The sequence below is a fragment of the Tyto alba genome, unplaced genomic scaffold (genome assembly GCF_018691265.1).
Source record: "Tyto alba isolate M040663 unplaced genomic scaffold, T.alba_DEE_v4.0 Super-Scaffold_12, whole genome shotgun sequence".
Lineage (NCBI taxonomy): Eukaryota > Metazoa > Chordata > Aves > Strigiformes > Tytonidae > Tyto > Tyto alba.
The window spans coordinates 3946225-3961002 of NW_024881274.1; the positions used below are offsets into that span (position 1 = coordinate 3946225).

The 14778-nt window shown below is 66.5% G+C and overlaps 2 protein-coding genes across 7 annotated transcripts; one reads left to right on the top strand and one right to left on the bottom strand.

Annotated features, from left to right (window-relative positions):
• Window positions 1-1005: 1005 nt before the first annotated feature.
• Window positions 1006-7745, top strand: SLC25A39 (solute carrier family 25 member 39). Of its 3 annotated transcripts, XM_042787505.1 has the most exons (12): window positions 1006-1143; window positions 3679-3787; window positions 3880-3939; window positions 4601-4645; window positions 5297-5406; window positions 5541-5608; window positions 5744-5868; window positions 5988-6161; window positions 6299-6408; window positions 6547-6628; window positions 6708-6788; window positions 6864-7745. In XM_042787505.1, the coding sequence occupies exons 2-12, from the start codon at window positions 3691-3693 to the stop codon at window positions 6980-6982; spliced, it is 1071 nt and encodes a 356-aa protein (XP_042643439.1). In that variant the 5' UTR covers window positions 1006-1143; window positions 3679-3690; the 3' UTR covers window positions 6983-7745. The 3 variants fall into 3 exon arrangements, with proteins under 3 accessions (XP_042643439.1, XP_042643438.1, XP_032852579.2); XM_042787504.1 differs by lacking the exon at window positions 4601-4645 and having other exon boundaries at window positions 1040-1143; XM_032996688.2 differs by lacking the exons at window positions 1006-1143; window positions 3679-3787; window positions 3880-3939; window positions 4601-4645 and having other exon boundaries at window positions 4652-5406.
• Window positions 7746-8116: 371 nt separating this feature from the next.
• RUNDC3A (RUN domain containing 3A) lies at window positions 8117-14599 on the bottom strand. Of its 4 annotated transcripts, none has more exons than XM_042787536.1 (11): window positions 14413-14599; window positions 12217-12332; window positions 11870-12003; window positions 11136-11221; window positions 10882-10971; window positions 10693-10773; window positions 10387-10552; window positions 10000-10157; window positions 9513-9650; window positions 9206-9312; window positions 8117-8963 (listed from the first exon to the last, which is right to left on the bottom strand). In XM_042787536.1, the coding sequence occupies exons 1-11, from the start codon at window positions 14517-14519 to the stop codon at window positions 8821-8823; spliced, it is 1326 nt and encodes a 441-aa protein (XP_042643470.1). In that variant the 5' UTR covers window positions 14520-14599; the 3' UTR covers window positions 8117-8820. The 4 variants fall into 4 exon arrangements, with proteins under 4 accessions (XP_042643470.1, XP_042643471.1, XP_042643468.1 ...); XM_042787537.1 differs by having other exon boundaries at window positions 14417-14506; XM_042787534.1 differs by lacking the exon at window positions 14413-14599 and having other exon boundaries at window positions 12217-13666.
• Between the last annotated feature and the right edge of the window lie 179 nt (window positions 14600-14778).

Sequence of the window (14778 nt, forward strand, 5' to 3'; positions counted from 1 at the left end):
CTCTAGGCTCAGCTTCCAGCACCGGACAACATCCCCCCCTTTCCCTGGGTTAGAGTGGGGCTGGAGGGAGAGGCTGCGAAAGGAGGGGTGGGTGGTGTGTGCCTGCCGTGTCTGGGAGCTAACGGGCTTTGTTCCTCGTTAGCGGGCAGCCGAGCGGCGCAGGCCCTGGTGGTGCCCCGGCCCAGTGAGTGTGCAAACCCTGCTGGCCCCGGGACGGGGAGCATGACAGCCTCAAGGCTTCCAGCACGGTGAGTGTGCAGGGTGGACCCCTCTGCCCGCATGGTGAGCGTGCAAGGCCCCCCTCTGCCTGCACGGTGAGGGTGAGTGTGCAAGGTGACTCTCTGCCTGCATGGTGAGGATGAGTGTGCGAGACACATCCTTGCTAGCATGGTGAGTGTGCAAGGCGTATTGCCCTGCCAGCATGGCCGAGTGTGCAAAACGCCCCTCTGCCTGCATGGTGAGGGTGAGTGTGCAAGGCACACCCCTGCTAGCACAGTCAGTGTGCAAAGCACGCCCATGCTAGCACAGTGAGTGTGCAAGGTGTGCCCCTCTGCCCGCATGGTGAGGGTGAGTGTGCAAAGCAACATCCCTGCTAGCACAGTGAGTGCGCAAGGCACGCCCCTCTACCTTCACTGTGAGGGTGAGTGTGCAAGGTATGCCCCCACTAGCACGATGAGCATGCAAGGAACACCCCTGCCAGCATGGCAAGGGTGAGTGTGCAAGGCGCCTCTCTGCCTGCACGGTGAGTGTGCAAGGCGACTCTGCCTGCACGGTGAGTGTGCAAGGTGCACCCCTGCAAGCATGGTCAGTGTGCAAAGCACACCCTTGCTAGCACAGTGAGTGTGCAAGGTACCCCTCTGCCTGCACGCTGAGTGTGTAAGGCGCGCCCCCGCCAGCACGGTGAGTGTGCAAGGCGCGCGCAGCACGGCGCTGCCGCTGCCCCCCCCGGCCCGGCAGGGGGCGCAGGGGCGCGCGGGCCGCAGGGCGCATGCGCGGGCCGCCGGCGCAGGGCGGAAGTGGCGCGCAAGCCGGCGCACGGCAGTGGGGCGCGCGGGGCGCCCATGGGGCTCCTTAAAGGCGCCGCCGCCCGCCCCCGTCCCGCTGCCGGCGGAGGGAAACGCCGCACGTGGCTGGAATGAGCAGGTGGGGCGGGGCCTCCCCGGTGACCCCCCTCGTGACCCGGCACGCGCGGCCGGTGCCTCAGTTTCCCCTGGTACCGGGGGTCGTGCGGCTGTGCTGGGGGCAGAGGCGGCCGTGGGGTTCCCCCCGCCTCTCCGGTTCTTGCTGGGGAAGGGGAGGGGCGGGGGGGGGGGGCAGCGCCCCGGGGAGAGGGGTGTGGGGGGCGGCAAGCCCCAGGACAGGGGGTGCAAAGCGGGTGGAGGGGCTGCAGACCCCGAGAGAGGGAGTGCAGCGGCTGGGGTGGGTGTCATGCCATTTTTTTTTTTGGGGGGGGGGGGGGGCTGCAAACCCCGCCGGAGGGGGTGCAGCTCTGGGCTAGGGGCTACGCTGTCTGAGGGGTGGGGTGCAAACCTTGGAGGGGGACTGCAGACCTCAGGTAGGGCTGCAAGCTCTAGGATTGAGGGGGGGGCTGCCCTGCTCCGTGGGGAGCTCCCCAGGGCAGACTGGGTGCAGCGCCACCGCCCTCCCCCCCGCCCCACTCCCTGGGAGGGCAGTTTGTCCCCCTGACCCACCCGCGGGGGGTATGGGGGGTGGCTGCGGTGGGTCCCACGGTCGAGCCCCCCCCCAGGGGTGCTAGCACCCATCCCTGCCTGCTCAGGCAGCACCCGGGTCCTGCCCAAGCCAGGGCAGTGTGGGGTGGGGGGCACCCAGGCAGGATGAGGCCTCTGGTGCTGTTTGGGGACTCCAGGGATTCAGGGGGGGCACACAGAGCTTTGCAGCCCCAGGCTGGAGCAGCCCAGGTGCTGGGAAGTGCCGGAGGGGTCTGCCTGTAAGATTTCCATCCTGTTCCCTCTCAGGGTTCCAACAGCCCCTTGGGCCCTTCCTGGGCAGAAATAAGGTGCTGAGCTCCGCCAGCAGCTTCCTCGCTCATTAAGTTTTTTGCCTTTATCATCTTAACACATACTTGCTTTATTTTTCCCCCCGCCCTCTTTGTACCGAGCATCACAGCGCTGTACCCAGACCCATCAGCGCTCCAGACCGAGCCGTGGGATCAAGGTCATGGTTTTAGGGATTTATTTTTGTCCTGGATGGAAAAGGGAGCTGAGAAGGGAGCTTAGATGCATCCAGAAAGCCCTCCCTGATGCCCTGGGGGTGCTCTGCTCCCCGATTTCGAATGGGAGAGGGCCGTGTCACAGCACGTTTTAAGCCGTTCAGGCGTTGCAGTGCTGTGAGCGAGAGCTTTTCCCCCTGCTTGCGTAAGGGTTTGCGTGAAGGGCTGGATGCGGAGGGAAGGATCCGGTGCTGGGGCCAATGCCCTGCCCGTGGCACGGCTTTGCAACAGCCGCGTGGCCCGCGGGGAGCGTGCCAGGGTGCTGTGCCGCCTCGCCGCCGTCCCGTGACGGGCATGATGGGACTCATGTGGGACCCCTGCCCACCCCACAAACAGCACCCACCTCTCCCCGTGGGGCTGGCGTGTGCGGCACCAGGGTAGACCCATCCGTGCGCGCAGCCTTGGGCACCTAACAAGTTCAAAGCCTGTAATTGCAAGATTAATTGAGCCATGACTGCTCTGACCTTGCAGATTGCTGAGTCAGATGGTGAAGGGTTTGGGTTGTTTCTTTTGTTTGGTTGGGTTTTTTTTTTTTGCTGCATTCCCTGGCTTTAAAAAAAAACAAAAAAAAAACCAAACAAAAAAACAACATGGGTTCCTGAAGCCTGGAAACTCTCCTGCCATGGCCCCAGCCCCATCACAGCGTGAGGACCATCCCCAGGCTGCGGCGAGGGGGAGCAGCTGGTCCTGAGCGTGCACAGCACGCTTGGGCTCGCTTCTCCGTGCCTTCCCCCCCCTCCCGGCCGCAGGAAGGGTGCGATATCCCCCGCTTCCCGAGGGCAGAGACGCTGGCCCCGGGGGCCACAACTTTGCCAAGCCTCAGGCGTGGGAGGGGGGACAGGCAGCAGCGGGATGGGGGGAGGCATGCAGAAGGGTTTGGATGTGCAAACCCTTTCTGGGGTGCTTGTTGCAAGCTCACACCCCCTGTGCAAGAGGGATCATTCCCCCACCCCAGGTGTCCCTCCATGGCTGTGTTGGGCTCTGCTGCCTTCTCAGCTGGGGCTGCGGGGGGGCTGTTGCACTGTGGCTGGTCTTTGGACTTTGTTCCTTCCTGTCCCTTAGTTTTCCAAGCGCAGGGAGGGGACAATCCTCTCCCTCAGCAAGGACACGGAAGGCTGGCCTGGACTGTCCCCACCTCTCCAGTGAGGCTGGGCCCACTGCCAGTGGTGGGGCCCGGGGGAGCGTTATCGGGCCTGGGCTGGCCCCAGAAGTGGTCCCTGTCACCCCCCCACACACACACCTCCCCGGGGCAGTGTGATTACTGGGGGGGGGCGGGGGCCGTGCCTGCCCTGTGCCACATCGATAGTGCTGCCGGGGGTGGGATGCCTGCCCTCGCACCAGCGGAGTGGGGATGCTGGGGGGGCTCACTGGGGAGCCATCACTCATCCCTGGGCAGGGAGCCCCCCCCACCCCAGCCTCAAGCATCCCCCCCATCCTGTGTTTTACAGGGGGCCAGCGCCATGGCTGAGAAGATGTCACCGAGCCCTGGCAGGGGCATCACGCCGCTGCAGCAGATGCTGGCCTCAGGGACGGGGGCCATCCTCACCTCCCTCTTCGGTGAGAACCGCAGAGAGCGGGTGCTGGGGGGGGGGGGAGGGAGGGGAGGGGCTGGCACGGTGTGGTGGGGCTGAAGGATGGTGTCGTTTCAGTGACGCCGCTGGATGTGGTGAAGATCCGGCTGCAGGCTCAGAGGACCCCCTTCTCCAAAGGTAACCCCGCTCGGGGCAGGGTGGAGGGGGCTCCAGCCACCCCCCCCACCCCCAAGTCAGCCAGTGAGCAGCCCACGTGGATGTCTCGGTTGGCAGAGCCGGTGACGGGGATTTCTCAGCTCCTGAGCGTGGGGCCGTCGCGAGGTGGCAGGTTACCATGGGCCCCTCGTCCTGATGGGCTCGGGGGGCCCCGCCGGGGGAGCTGGGCTGATGCTTGGCTCCATCCTTCCCCTTCCACAGCCCCGTGCTGATGCTGAGTGGGGTCAGCGCTGTGCCTAGCAGCCCCCTGCCCGCCGAGGGGCGGGGTGGAAGGGCTCAGCCCACTCCAGTTGCTCGCTTTTTCCCCCCCCGCTGTCTTTGTGCCTGTCTCTGTGCTGCTCCCCACAGTCTCCTTGGGGCAGGAGAGACCTGTGGGCTCTGCCCCCCCCACCCTGTCTGCCCCCTTTCCTGCGGGGTCAGCGGGCTGGGGCTGCTCCCAGGGGACTGGTTTGGTGATATTAGGGACTGCTTGGGAAGTGACTGTGGGGGCATCCAGCCCCTTCACCCACGGAGCTCTCCCAGTGCCCAGCTCGGAGCTGCGGCACACGCGTGTGCACCAGCCCGAGGAGGTGGCACGTCCCCCGTGTCGTCGCTCAGCGTGTCCCCGTGTTGTGTGTTTCAGCGTTGCCAGCACGGTCAGTGCCCTGGGGCGCTCAGCAGGCCACATGTGAGTACGCCCTGGGGCTCCGGGCAGCTCCTGCCGCCAGCAGCTTTGCTTTCCCGAGCCTTGTCCCTGGTTTGCTTTCCTCCTGGTGGCAGCTCAGGCTGCTCCGGTTGAGAAGACATCCCTCTCTAGTGTGGGGGCTGCGATCGTCCCCAGCCCCACTTTGGGGCTGGCTGTGCAACATCTCCACTGGGTTCTTGCCCAGGGGGTCTGCTGGGGGTCTGTTGTGCAACAGGCCTGGCTGTCTGTGGTCCCCTTGTCCTTGTCACTCTGTCCTGTCGCTAAGGCAAAGTCCCCTTGGATCTGTGCTGCCCCACATGCTCCCTGCTGTCCAGCATCCCCATGCCTGGCCTGAGAGCACAGTGGAGGAGCTGTGCTGGCTCCCTGCAGTGACATCCCCAGCTCCTGCCGTGGCCCCATCCCCACAGTGGGGCTGGATGCCCCTCATCCCGTGGGTCTGGCCATGGTCAGACCCTTGCTGCAGGGTTACCCCTCTCCTGGCCTTGGCCCGGAGCTGGTCCCCACCAGGCTCAGGCATTGAGGGTTTGGCTCCCTCCTGGAAGAAATTATGGTTTTGGGGATCAGATCGGCTGGGCACAGGGCAAAGGGGAAGGGTCCACAGTCTCATGGCAATGCTGTTGCCTCCCACCCCAGGGAAGTGTTTCCTCTACTGCAACGGGCTCATGGACCATCTGTACGTCTGTCAGAATGGCAACGGCTGCACTGCCTGGTACAAGACCCCCACCCACTTCACCGGCACGCTGGTAGGGGCTGTGAGCACAGGCAGGGTGGGCAGGGGCCCCCCTGCCCCAGAGAGGGGGTCGGGGTGTTTGCTGGAGGGGTGCTTGCCCATTTTCCCCCTCTAACCCCTCTCCCTGGTGCTCCACTCTCTCCCCAGGATGCCTTCGTGAAGATCACACGCTACGAGGGCGTCAGGTCTCTGTGGAGCGGCTTACCCCCCACCCTGTGAGTTTGGACCCTGTCTGGGGGGGGCCAGTCCGGGTGCCAAGACTGGCCCGGACGCGTGGGCACCCACCTCAAGCCTCCTGCCAGCCCCCAGGCCGGGCATGCGTGCCCCTCACACCCCCTCCTCCTCGGCAGGGTCATGGCTGTGCCAGCCACCGTCATTTATTTCACCACCTACGACCAGCTCCGTGAATACCTGCATGCTCGGACGGGAAGCCGGGGGCACCACATCCCCTTGCTGGCCGGGGCCCTCGCCAGGCGTGAGTACCCCTCCTCTCCGGGGGTCCCCCCCCGTGCCCACCCGCTGTCCTTACAGGAGAGCGTGGCGGGTTTCTTCGCTGTTGCTGCCCGCTGATGGCCGATGTCCCTTCCCTTGCAGTGGGCGCCGTGACGGTCATCAGCCCCTTGGAGCTCATCCGCACCAAGATGCAGTCGCGGCAGCTCAGCTACCGGGAGCTGGGGGTCTGCATCCAGTCAGCAGTGGCTCAGGACGGCTGGCTGTCCCTCTGGAGGGGCTGGGGACCCACCGTGCTGCGAGACGTCCCCTTCTCGGGTACGGCTGCGGCGCGACGGGCTGAGCGGTGGCACTGGGAGATGGTGGGTGGGGACGGGGGGACAGGCACAGCCAGGGCAACCCTGCGTGTGTGTCCGGGGTGCCTCGTTGGAACGCTGCTGTTTATCTCCTCCCAGCTCTCTACTGGTTTAACTATGAGCTGGTGAAGGAATGGCTCTGCAGGCAGGCCCGGCTGGACGAAGCCACGTTCATGATCAGCTTTGCCTCCGGGGCCGTCTCTGGGACGGTGAGTTTGAGGCGCGGTCAGCTGTGAGCAGAGGGAACGGCCCCCGTGGGGAGCAAGGGCTGAACGCTGGGATGGCGCTGGGAGGTGACAGCAGGGACGGCGCGGTCCCGGCTCACCGCCCGGCTGCTGGCCCCGCAGGTGGCTGCGGTGCTGACGCTGCCCTTCGACGTGGTGAAGACCCAGCGGCAGATCGAGCTGGGAGACAGCGAGGTGCACCCAGGTGAGGGGCCGGGCTGTGGGTGGGGGCCGGGCAACCAGGGCATCCCCAGACCCTCACCCGCTCTCCCCTCTCCCCACAGTCGCCGCCTCCAAACCTTCCTCCACCTGGCTGCTCATGCAGCGCATCCACGCAGAGTCTGGCACCCGGGGGCTCTTTGCAGGTAAGGCCTTGCCCCCGGGCTGGGGTTTACTGGTGCCCTGATGTCACCGAGGGGCTAACGGGGTTGTCCTTGCAGGCTTCCTGCCCCGCGTCATTAAGGTGGCACCCGCCTGCGCCATCATGATCAGCACCTACGAATTCGGCAAGACATTCTTCCAGAAGCTGAACCAGGAGCGGCGGCTGCGCGGGTTGTGAGCCGGGGCCGGGGCAGGGCTGGATGCGGCCAGTGCCCCCCGGGGGACAGCGACAGCCCAGCTCCTGCCGAGGGGCCCCGGGAGCAGCCAACCGCACTCGGCCCTGCAAAGCCCAAGTGCCTTCGTGTCTGCGCTCTGCCTCCCCGCTGCCTGGGCACGGAGGCAGGGCCGGGCCAGCCCCGCTCTCCAGCCCCAGCCGCGCTGGGGGGACATTGTGCCTGCTGCTGTGACACTGGGGACACACACACACACATGGGAGTCCCCCACGCTCATCCCTTTGAGGCTGGACAGATGCTGCTGCTGGATTCCCGGATGCTCTGGCAAGAACGGGGTGCCCCAGGAGACTTGGTGGGGCAGGAGAATGGGAGCTGGGGCTCGGTTGAGGACCAAACCCTCGGGGGTTTCTCGGCGTGCCCCACAGCCCTGCTCCAGCCAGGGCTCTGCCCCCCATTTGCCATCAGCCACGCACAGCATCCCCATGCCGGCTCTGCGTGGCATGGGGACACATCAGGACCCTCTACCTGCCTCTGGACCTCTCCCCCCTGTCCCCTGCCAGACCCCAGGCTCGGACCCTGCATGGGGACAGACCTCGCTGCTGCTCTGGGGAGGGAGGGGGGGGGGGACACAGCATTCTGGCAACCCGTGCCCTGTCCCTTCACTGCGAGGGCCTGCCCCAGCACTGTGCCCGCTGTGGGTGCTGCCCCAGCGACTCCACGGGGGAATTTCTCTTATTTTCTTAAATAAAATTTTGTCTCTTAGGGCAAGGATTTCTTTCCCTGCTCCCTGCAAGCTCGAGCTGTGGAACACATCCCCCAGCCGTGTCCCTGCTGCGTGGGCACGGTGCTGTCAAACCCCAGGTCCTTGCTGGGCTTTTACTGGGTGTAAGGGAGACCCCAGGACCTACCTGCTCCCCCCAGCAGCACCCCACTGTTGCTGGGGCAGGGGGTGCCCCATCCTTGGGTGACCTGTATCCCAAAGGTGCTCTCCCTGCTCAGGGAGGGGCTCACCGGACACACACACACACACCCCCCCCCAGCACCCCTGCTTGGGACAGGACCTCATGGCTGGGGGCACAAGGGGTCTTTCCCTGCCCCCCCCCTCCCTTCCCAGCTGGGGGGTGCTCACGGAAGCCAGCTCAGCTTGCTGCGTTTATTAATTCCTTTTGCTCCAACAAGGCAGACGGGGCTGAATTAAAAACCAAAATCACCCAAAACCCAGGGGAGGATGAGAAGGAGGAAGGGGGGGGGGGGGAAGCCTATCCCTGTTGTGGGGATGCTCCTGCAAGGGGGGGACAGCTGGTCCCCAAAGGAAGGGACAGGCCACCCCCCCACACACACACACCCCCCTCCAAGCAGTGCCTGGGCATGGAGGGGGGGCCAGGGGGAGGCTGGGCACTAGACTGGAGAAGCCCGGGTGGGCGTCCAAGGGGCGGGCAGGGGCAGCACCAGGACCCTCACCCCTGGAGGTGTTTTGGCCCTGACCCCCCTCCCTTGCACCCCAACAGCGGTCGCTCCCAGTGTGTTCCCCCCCGACCCCCAGCACAGTTTGTGTCCCCCCCACCCCATCCCCAGCTCACACCGGTCCCAGTTTGGCATCCCCCCCCCATCCCAACAGGTCCATATTTCCAGCCAGGGACCGGGCCGGGGGTCCGAGGCGCAGCCAGCTTGGGGTGTCAAGACGCCCATCCCCAGCCCCCCCTCCCCGTGGCTTCGGCGAGTCCCTCGTCGGTCCCGGGACGGGGAGGAAATCGGGACACACACACACACGCGGGAGATCAGTCCTCCACCACGCCGCTGGGCTGGGCAGCCGGGCCGGGGGGCGGCGAGGGGGCCGGGGGTCTCAGCTGGGGCTGCGGGTCGGGCTGGCTTCCGTGCTGTCGCTCACCAGGCACTCGTTGGACTTGAGGCTGGCCAGGGATTTGCAGCTGGGCAGAGAGGCCAGGGAGCCGCAGAGCCCCAGCATGGAGGGTGTGGGGTCCTTCCCTGCGGGCACAGAGCGGGGTGTCACGAGGGGGCTACAGCCTCGCACCCCAACCCTGCCCGCGGCGGGGAACCACCTCAGCGGGGGGGACTCGGGTGTCCTTGCACCGTTGGGACAGCAGGACAAAGGAGGGGGGGCTGCTAATGGGGGGGGGTCGGGGGTCTGAATGCCTGGGTGCGTGTTGGGGGAGATGCTGAGCCCCTTGGGGCACCCTGGAGTGGGGGGGGGGGGGGGGGGCTCTTACCCAAGGGCCCCCAGGGCTCGCCTTCGCGCTTGCCCTCGCCCAGGCGCTGGGAGTCGGAGCTGAGGCTGTTCTCGGCCGAGAGCTGGTCGGTGCTCACGAAGCTGTGCCTGCGGAGGGACGGCGCTGAGCCCCCCGCCCCGCGCCGCAGCCCCCGGGGCCAGGACAGCCCCGTCATCTAGGGCCAGCCCTTCTCCCCATCCCCTGCCTGGGGCAGACCCCCCCCCCGGGGGTGGGATAGGGTGCTGGGTGCGGGTCAGGGCCGCTCTGCCCACCCACCCCCCCCACACACCCCCCCCAGGGGGGTTACCTCCTGTAGAGCTTGCTGTCCGAGCCGCTGTCGTTGCCGTTGAGGGTCCCCAACGAGGGCCACTGGTTCACCAGGGGTGTCACCATCTCCTTGGAGAGCTGGGCCAGCTGCGGGTTCTCGCAGGGGATCAGCCCCGTCCTGTGGCCAAGGTGGGTGCTCAGCCCCCCGGCACAGTCACGGGTGCCGGGGACGTGACGGGTGATGCAGCCCGCGGGATGTATGGGGTGTGTTGGGGACCCATCCCATCCCACAGAGTATATGGGACACTGGGGACCCCCCATGTCCCACAGGGCATATGGGGCACCCAGGCACTGGGAACCCACCACCCATCGCACCCCACGGGGCGTTTGGGGCGCCGGGCACCACCGCTCACCCTGTCCCTCAGGACTAGTGGGGTACTGGGGCCCCACCCAGAGCCCATGGGGCACCCAGGCTCTGGGGACCCCCCCCCACACCCACCCAGCGGCAGCAGTGGGTCCCCACTCACAGCTGCTCCTGCAGCTCCAGGATGACGCCCTCCAGCTCCCGCTTCTCCAGCTGGTTCTGCACCATCACCTCCTCCAGACGCAGCTTCAGCCGCTTGTTCTCCGCCTCCAGGTCCTTCAGCTGCGACTCCCGCAGCCGCACCAGCTCCTCCAGGTACCCCTGCACGATGCCACCGTCAGCAGCGTCCCGCTGCCCCCCCACCAGACCCCTACCATGTCCCCAGGGCCACCCAGGGTGACAAGGAGAAGGCTGGGTCACCGCGACAGCGGGATGAAGGGCTGTGGGTACCACCGGGCCGTGGGAGTGGGGATGCAGTGGGTGGGATGCTCCAAGCTGGAACATCCTGAGGGGGTTGGTACCCGGATGGCCCCTTCCTGGCTCGTGGTACCTTTTGGGCATAAACGATGCGAAATTTCTGCTCCATCTTGCGCCACTTGCTGTACCAGCTGTCCTCGTCGGTGACCAGGGGCAGGTAGGGGTGTTCAGGGGAGCTGTCCTCACTCGTGCTGCTCTCCACGCTGCCTCGCTCCTCCTCCTCGTTCAGGTAGTCATAGCTGGGGGGTACGGGGGCTCAGCAGGGATGGCACCACGGCGGGGGTCTGGCACGCGTGGGGGGAGCCCAGCTGAGCCCCGCCGGGATACCAGAGGAGAGATGGTGGGGTCCCCACCCCGGGGAGGGCACCCCAGCTCTTACCTCTGCGTGAACTTCAGGTAGGGCGTGTAGTCGATGACCATGGGCATTTTACCGTCCATCACCTCGCCCTTCAGGCAGAAGCTGAGCGGCAGCGGAAGGGAGCAGAGGATCAGGGCAGCCCCAGGGGGGGTTGGTGGGGGGGCCAGCCCGAGCAGGGGACCCACACCCCACCGTGCCACCCGCCCGTACCTGAAGTCAATGGCGCTGAGCCCGATGAGCAGCCCCGTGAGCACCACGGATTCATCCCGCAGCATGATGGCCCCGTCGTCGTAAAACCGCCTGCGGGAGGAAAAAAAAAAAACCAAACTGTGGCTGCGCGTGCACCCGCCGGCACCCCGAAACGCCGCGCCGTGCCCACCCCGGCGTGCCCGCGCACCCCTAGCCCTCCCGGGGCGGCGCGGGCCCGCGCGTGGCCGTGGCCGGCCGTGCCACGGGCTGCTCACTTGGTGGTCCGCGTGTCCTGCAGCGCCGTGGAGATGTACTCGGATATGCGCTTCTCCATCAGCGCCACGCGGATCCAGGCCCGGCCCTGCAAGACATGCCCCCCCCCCCGGCCACGGGGCAGCCCTGAGGATGGGTGCCACCATCGGGTGTTCATCGGGCGGCACCCTTGGCTGCCCCCGGGGCTCTGGTTCCCACCTGGGAGCTGCTTTTGGCCCTGTTATCCCCGCCCCGTGGGGACCCACAGCTCCTGTTTCACTCCAGTGACTCTGCGTGGGTCCTGTGGGGTGAGATGGGGCTGCAGGAGGATGGGATGGAGGGGATGGGGACAGAGAGGGGTTGGGAACGGGGATGGGGATGGGTTGGGGATGGAATGGGGATGGGATTGGGATGGGAATGGGATGGGGATGGGATGGGGATGGGATGGGGATGGGATGGGATGCGGATGGGATGGGATGGGGATTGGGATGGGAATGGGATGGGGATGGGGATGGGATGGGGATGGGAATGGGGGTGGGGGTGGGGATGGGAATGGGAGTGGGGGTGGGGATGGGGATGCGGATGGGGATGGGGATGGGGATGGAATGGGGATGGGATGGGGATGGGGACGGGATGAGAATTGGGATGGGCCCATGTGCCAGGGACAGGGTGTGAATGGGATCAGGAGCAAGACTAGGAGTGGGGATGGAGGCAGGGATAAAGACATGGACAGGGCTGGGGCTGACACCTTCCTGACCTTGGCCCTGGAGGTGCTGATGTTCTCCATGTTCTCGATGCTGCTGACGCAGTTGTTGGGGATCTTGCTGCAGGCCAGGCGGATGTAGTCCCAAAACCCACGCTGCCCATCCGAGCTGAACCAGCTGACGGGGCCTGTGGGGACCGGGGGGGGGGTGGTGGTGGTGGTGGCTGTGGTCAGGGGCCGCTGTGCCAGAAAACCCCATCGGCCCAGAAAGCCCCAGGCCAGAGCCCGGACACGCTCCCCGGTGCCAGCACATGCAGGCACGCATCCCCACGCACCACAGCGATGGGGACAGGGACACGCCGGGGGTTGCACGGGTGCCTGTCCCCGCAAGCCACCGTTACCTTTAAAACGGTGGCTGAGGATCTGCTCGAGGATGGCGGCAAAGTTAACGAACTCCTCGGAGGAGTCGTCGATGGGCTCCGCCGTGTATTTCTCCAACAAGGTCTTCACCGAGAACCTGGTGGGGCGATGGGCGTCACGGGTGGGAGGGGACGGGCACCCGGCGCCCCGCACCCAGCGCCCGTTAGGTTGTGACCAACGGAGCAAAATGCTTTTGCAGACGTTGGTTTTGGAGCCCCGGGGGCGGGCTGAGCTGCGGGCCGGGGCTGGCTGACCCCCCCCCGCGTCCCTGGGGAGCCCACCGGGGCGGCCGCCGCTCCCCTGCTGTGCGAGTGGCCAGGAAGGGCGAACAAAGGCCCCCTTCCTCCCCGGGCGTGCGCGGGCGGTGATGGCTTCCCCTTCCGCCCGGCCGCTCGTGCTCGGCCCGGAGAGATGCTGGAGACACGAAACCTGCTGAGCCCGGCAGGACAGAGGGGGACGGGGCAGGTGTCTGCATGGGACGGGGGGGGGGGTGGGGGGGTGGGGATTGCCCCATCTGTGGGTCACAGCCACACGTGGGCAGGGTGAGACCGGGGAGCCCCGTGACGGCAGGATGAGGGTGCCTCGACGTGACTGCGGGGTCTGGAGGTGTCCCATGCCACAGAGAGGAGATCTGGGGGGTCCCCATGTCAAGATAGTGGGATGCAGAGGTGTCCCATGCCACGGTGAGGAGATCCAGGGGGTCCCTATGTCATGACAGTGGGATCTGGAGATTCCCCATGCCATGGCGAGGAGATCTGGGGGGTCCCCATGTCATGACAGTGGGATCTGGAGGTGCCCTGTGCCATGGCAATAAGTCCTGGGGTTCTCCATGTCATGACAGCAGGGTCTGTAGGTGCCCCGTGCCATGGAGAGGAGATCCAGGGGGTCCCCATGTCATGACAGTGGGACGTGGAGGTGCCCTGTGCCGTGGCAATAAGTCCTGGGGTTCTCCATGTCATGACAGCAGGGTCTGTAGGTGCCCTCTGCCATGGCAAGGAGATCCAGGGGTTCCCCATGTCATGACAGTGGGATCTGGAGGTGTCCCATTCCATGGCGAGGAGATTTGGGGGGTCCCCATGTCACACCAATGGGGTCTGGAGGTGCCACGTGCCATGGTGAGGCGATCCAGGGGGTCCCCATGTCATGACAGTGGGATCTGGAGGTGCCCTGTGCCATGGCGAGGAGATCCAGGGGGTCCCCATGTCATGACAGTGGGGTCTGGAGGTTCCCTGTGCCACGATGAGGAGTCGGGGTCCCCCAGACCCCAGGAGCAGGGCCCGGGGGTGCCTGGCACGGTGACCCCAAACCTCGGTGCATCCCCAGGGCCAGGCTCCTGTCCCAGCCCAGCACAGGCAGCCCCCAAACAGGGGCGGGGGGTGTGGGGGGTGTGTGTCACCCCCCTGGAGGCTGGGGACAGACAGGGACCACCAGTCCCACCACCCCCATCCCCACCGCCCCATCCCACTGCCCGCCCCCCCACCCCGGTCCAGCCGGGCGTTGCCATGACAACCCTCATCCTCCATCCCTGCCGCCTTCATCCCTCCATCCTCGCTGCCCGGAGCCGGGCCCTGACGTCACTTCCTTGGCCCCCCACCCACAAGGGGGGTCCCCGGCCCCAGCCCCCCTCCCCCTCCGGCCCCTCTGACCCCCCCCCCCCCAACTCTCCGCCCGCCCCCGCCCCCCCCCCCGCCCCAGCTACCCCCAGCATCCCCAGTACCGGGAGCCTCCATGTTGTCGTTGTGTCCCCAGCCCCCACATCGCCCCCCCAGCAACCCCCCCACCACCACCCAGCAGTCCCCCCCCTCAGCCCCACCGCCCCAGCCCTCCCCTCCCCCTCCTCCCCATCCTCCTCCTCCCTTTCCTCCAAATCTAAATTCCACGCTCCCCCCGCCCTCAAAATAAAAAAAAAAAAAAAGAAAAAAAAAAAAAAAAAAAAAAGCGACCGCACCACCACTAAGAAAATCCCCCCCCCACTGTGAAGGGGCCGCGGGGGGGGGTGGTATGAACCCCCCCATCCCTCCTCCTCCCCATCCCCCCCCCTCCATCCCCAGCAGCGGTGGTCCTCTCTCTCTCTCTCTCTCTCTCTCCCTTTCTCCCCCCTCTCCCCACCCCACGCTGCCCACCCCCCCGTATTTTCGGGTGTCCCCCCCCCCCCCCCAAGCCGGTCCAGCCCCCACTTGCAGACGGTGATGAGGTTCTTCCTCTCCACGGCGATGTTTCTGGAGGAGGCTTTCTTGGAGGAGAGCCCCAGAGCCATGGCAGCCTGCACGCAGCTCGCTTCCATCCAGAGCCGGGCGAGCCGGCAGGGCCACGGCCACGGCCACGGGCGATGCCCCTTCTCCCGTGGGCCCCCCCCCCACCCCACCCCACACCTTTCTCCCTGCACCGCGCAGGCTTTGCTCCGCCGCCCCCCCCCCCCCAACACACACACACCCTCCCCGATGCCCACGCCAATGGGCCGTGCACCGCCCCCCCCCCCCCCAAAAAAAAAAATAAGGATGCGGGGCCTGGTGCTCTTCCCGCCTCCGGCCCCCCCAAATCTT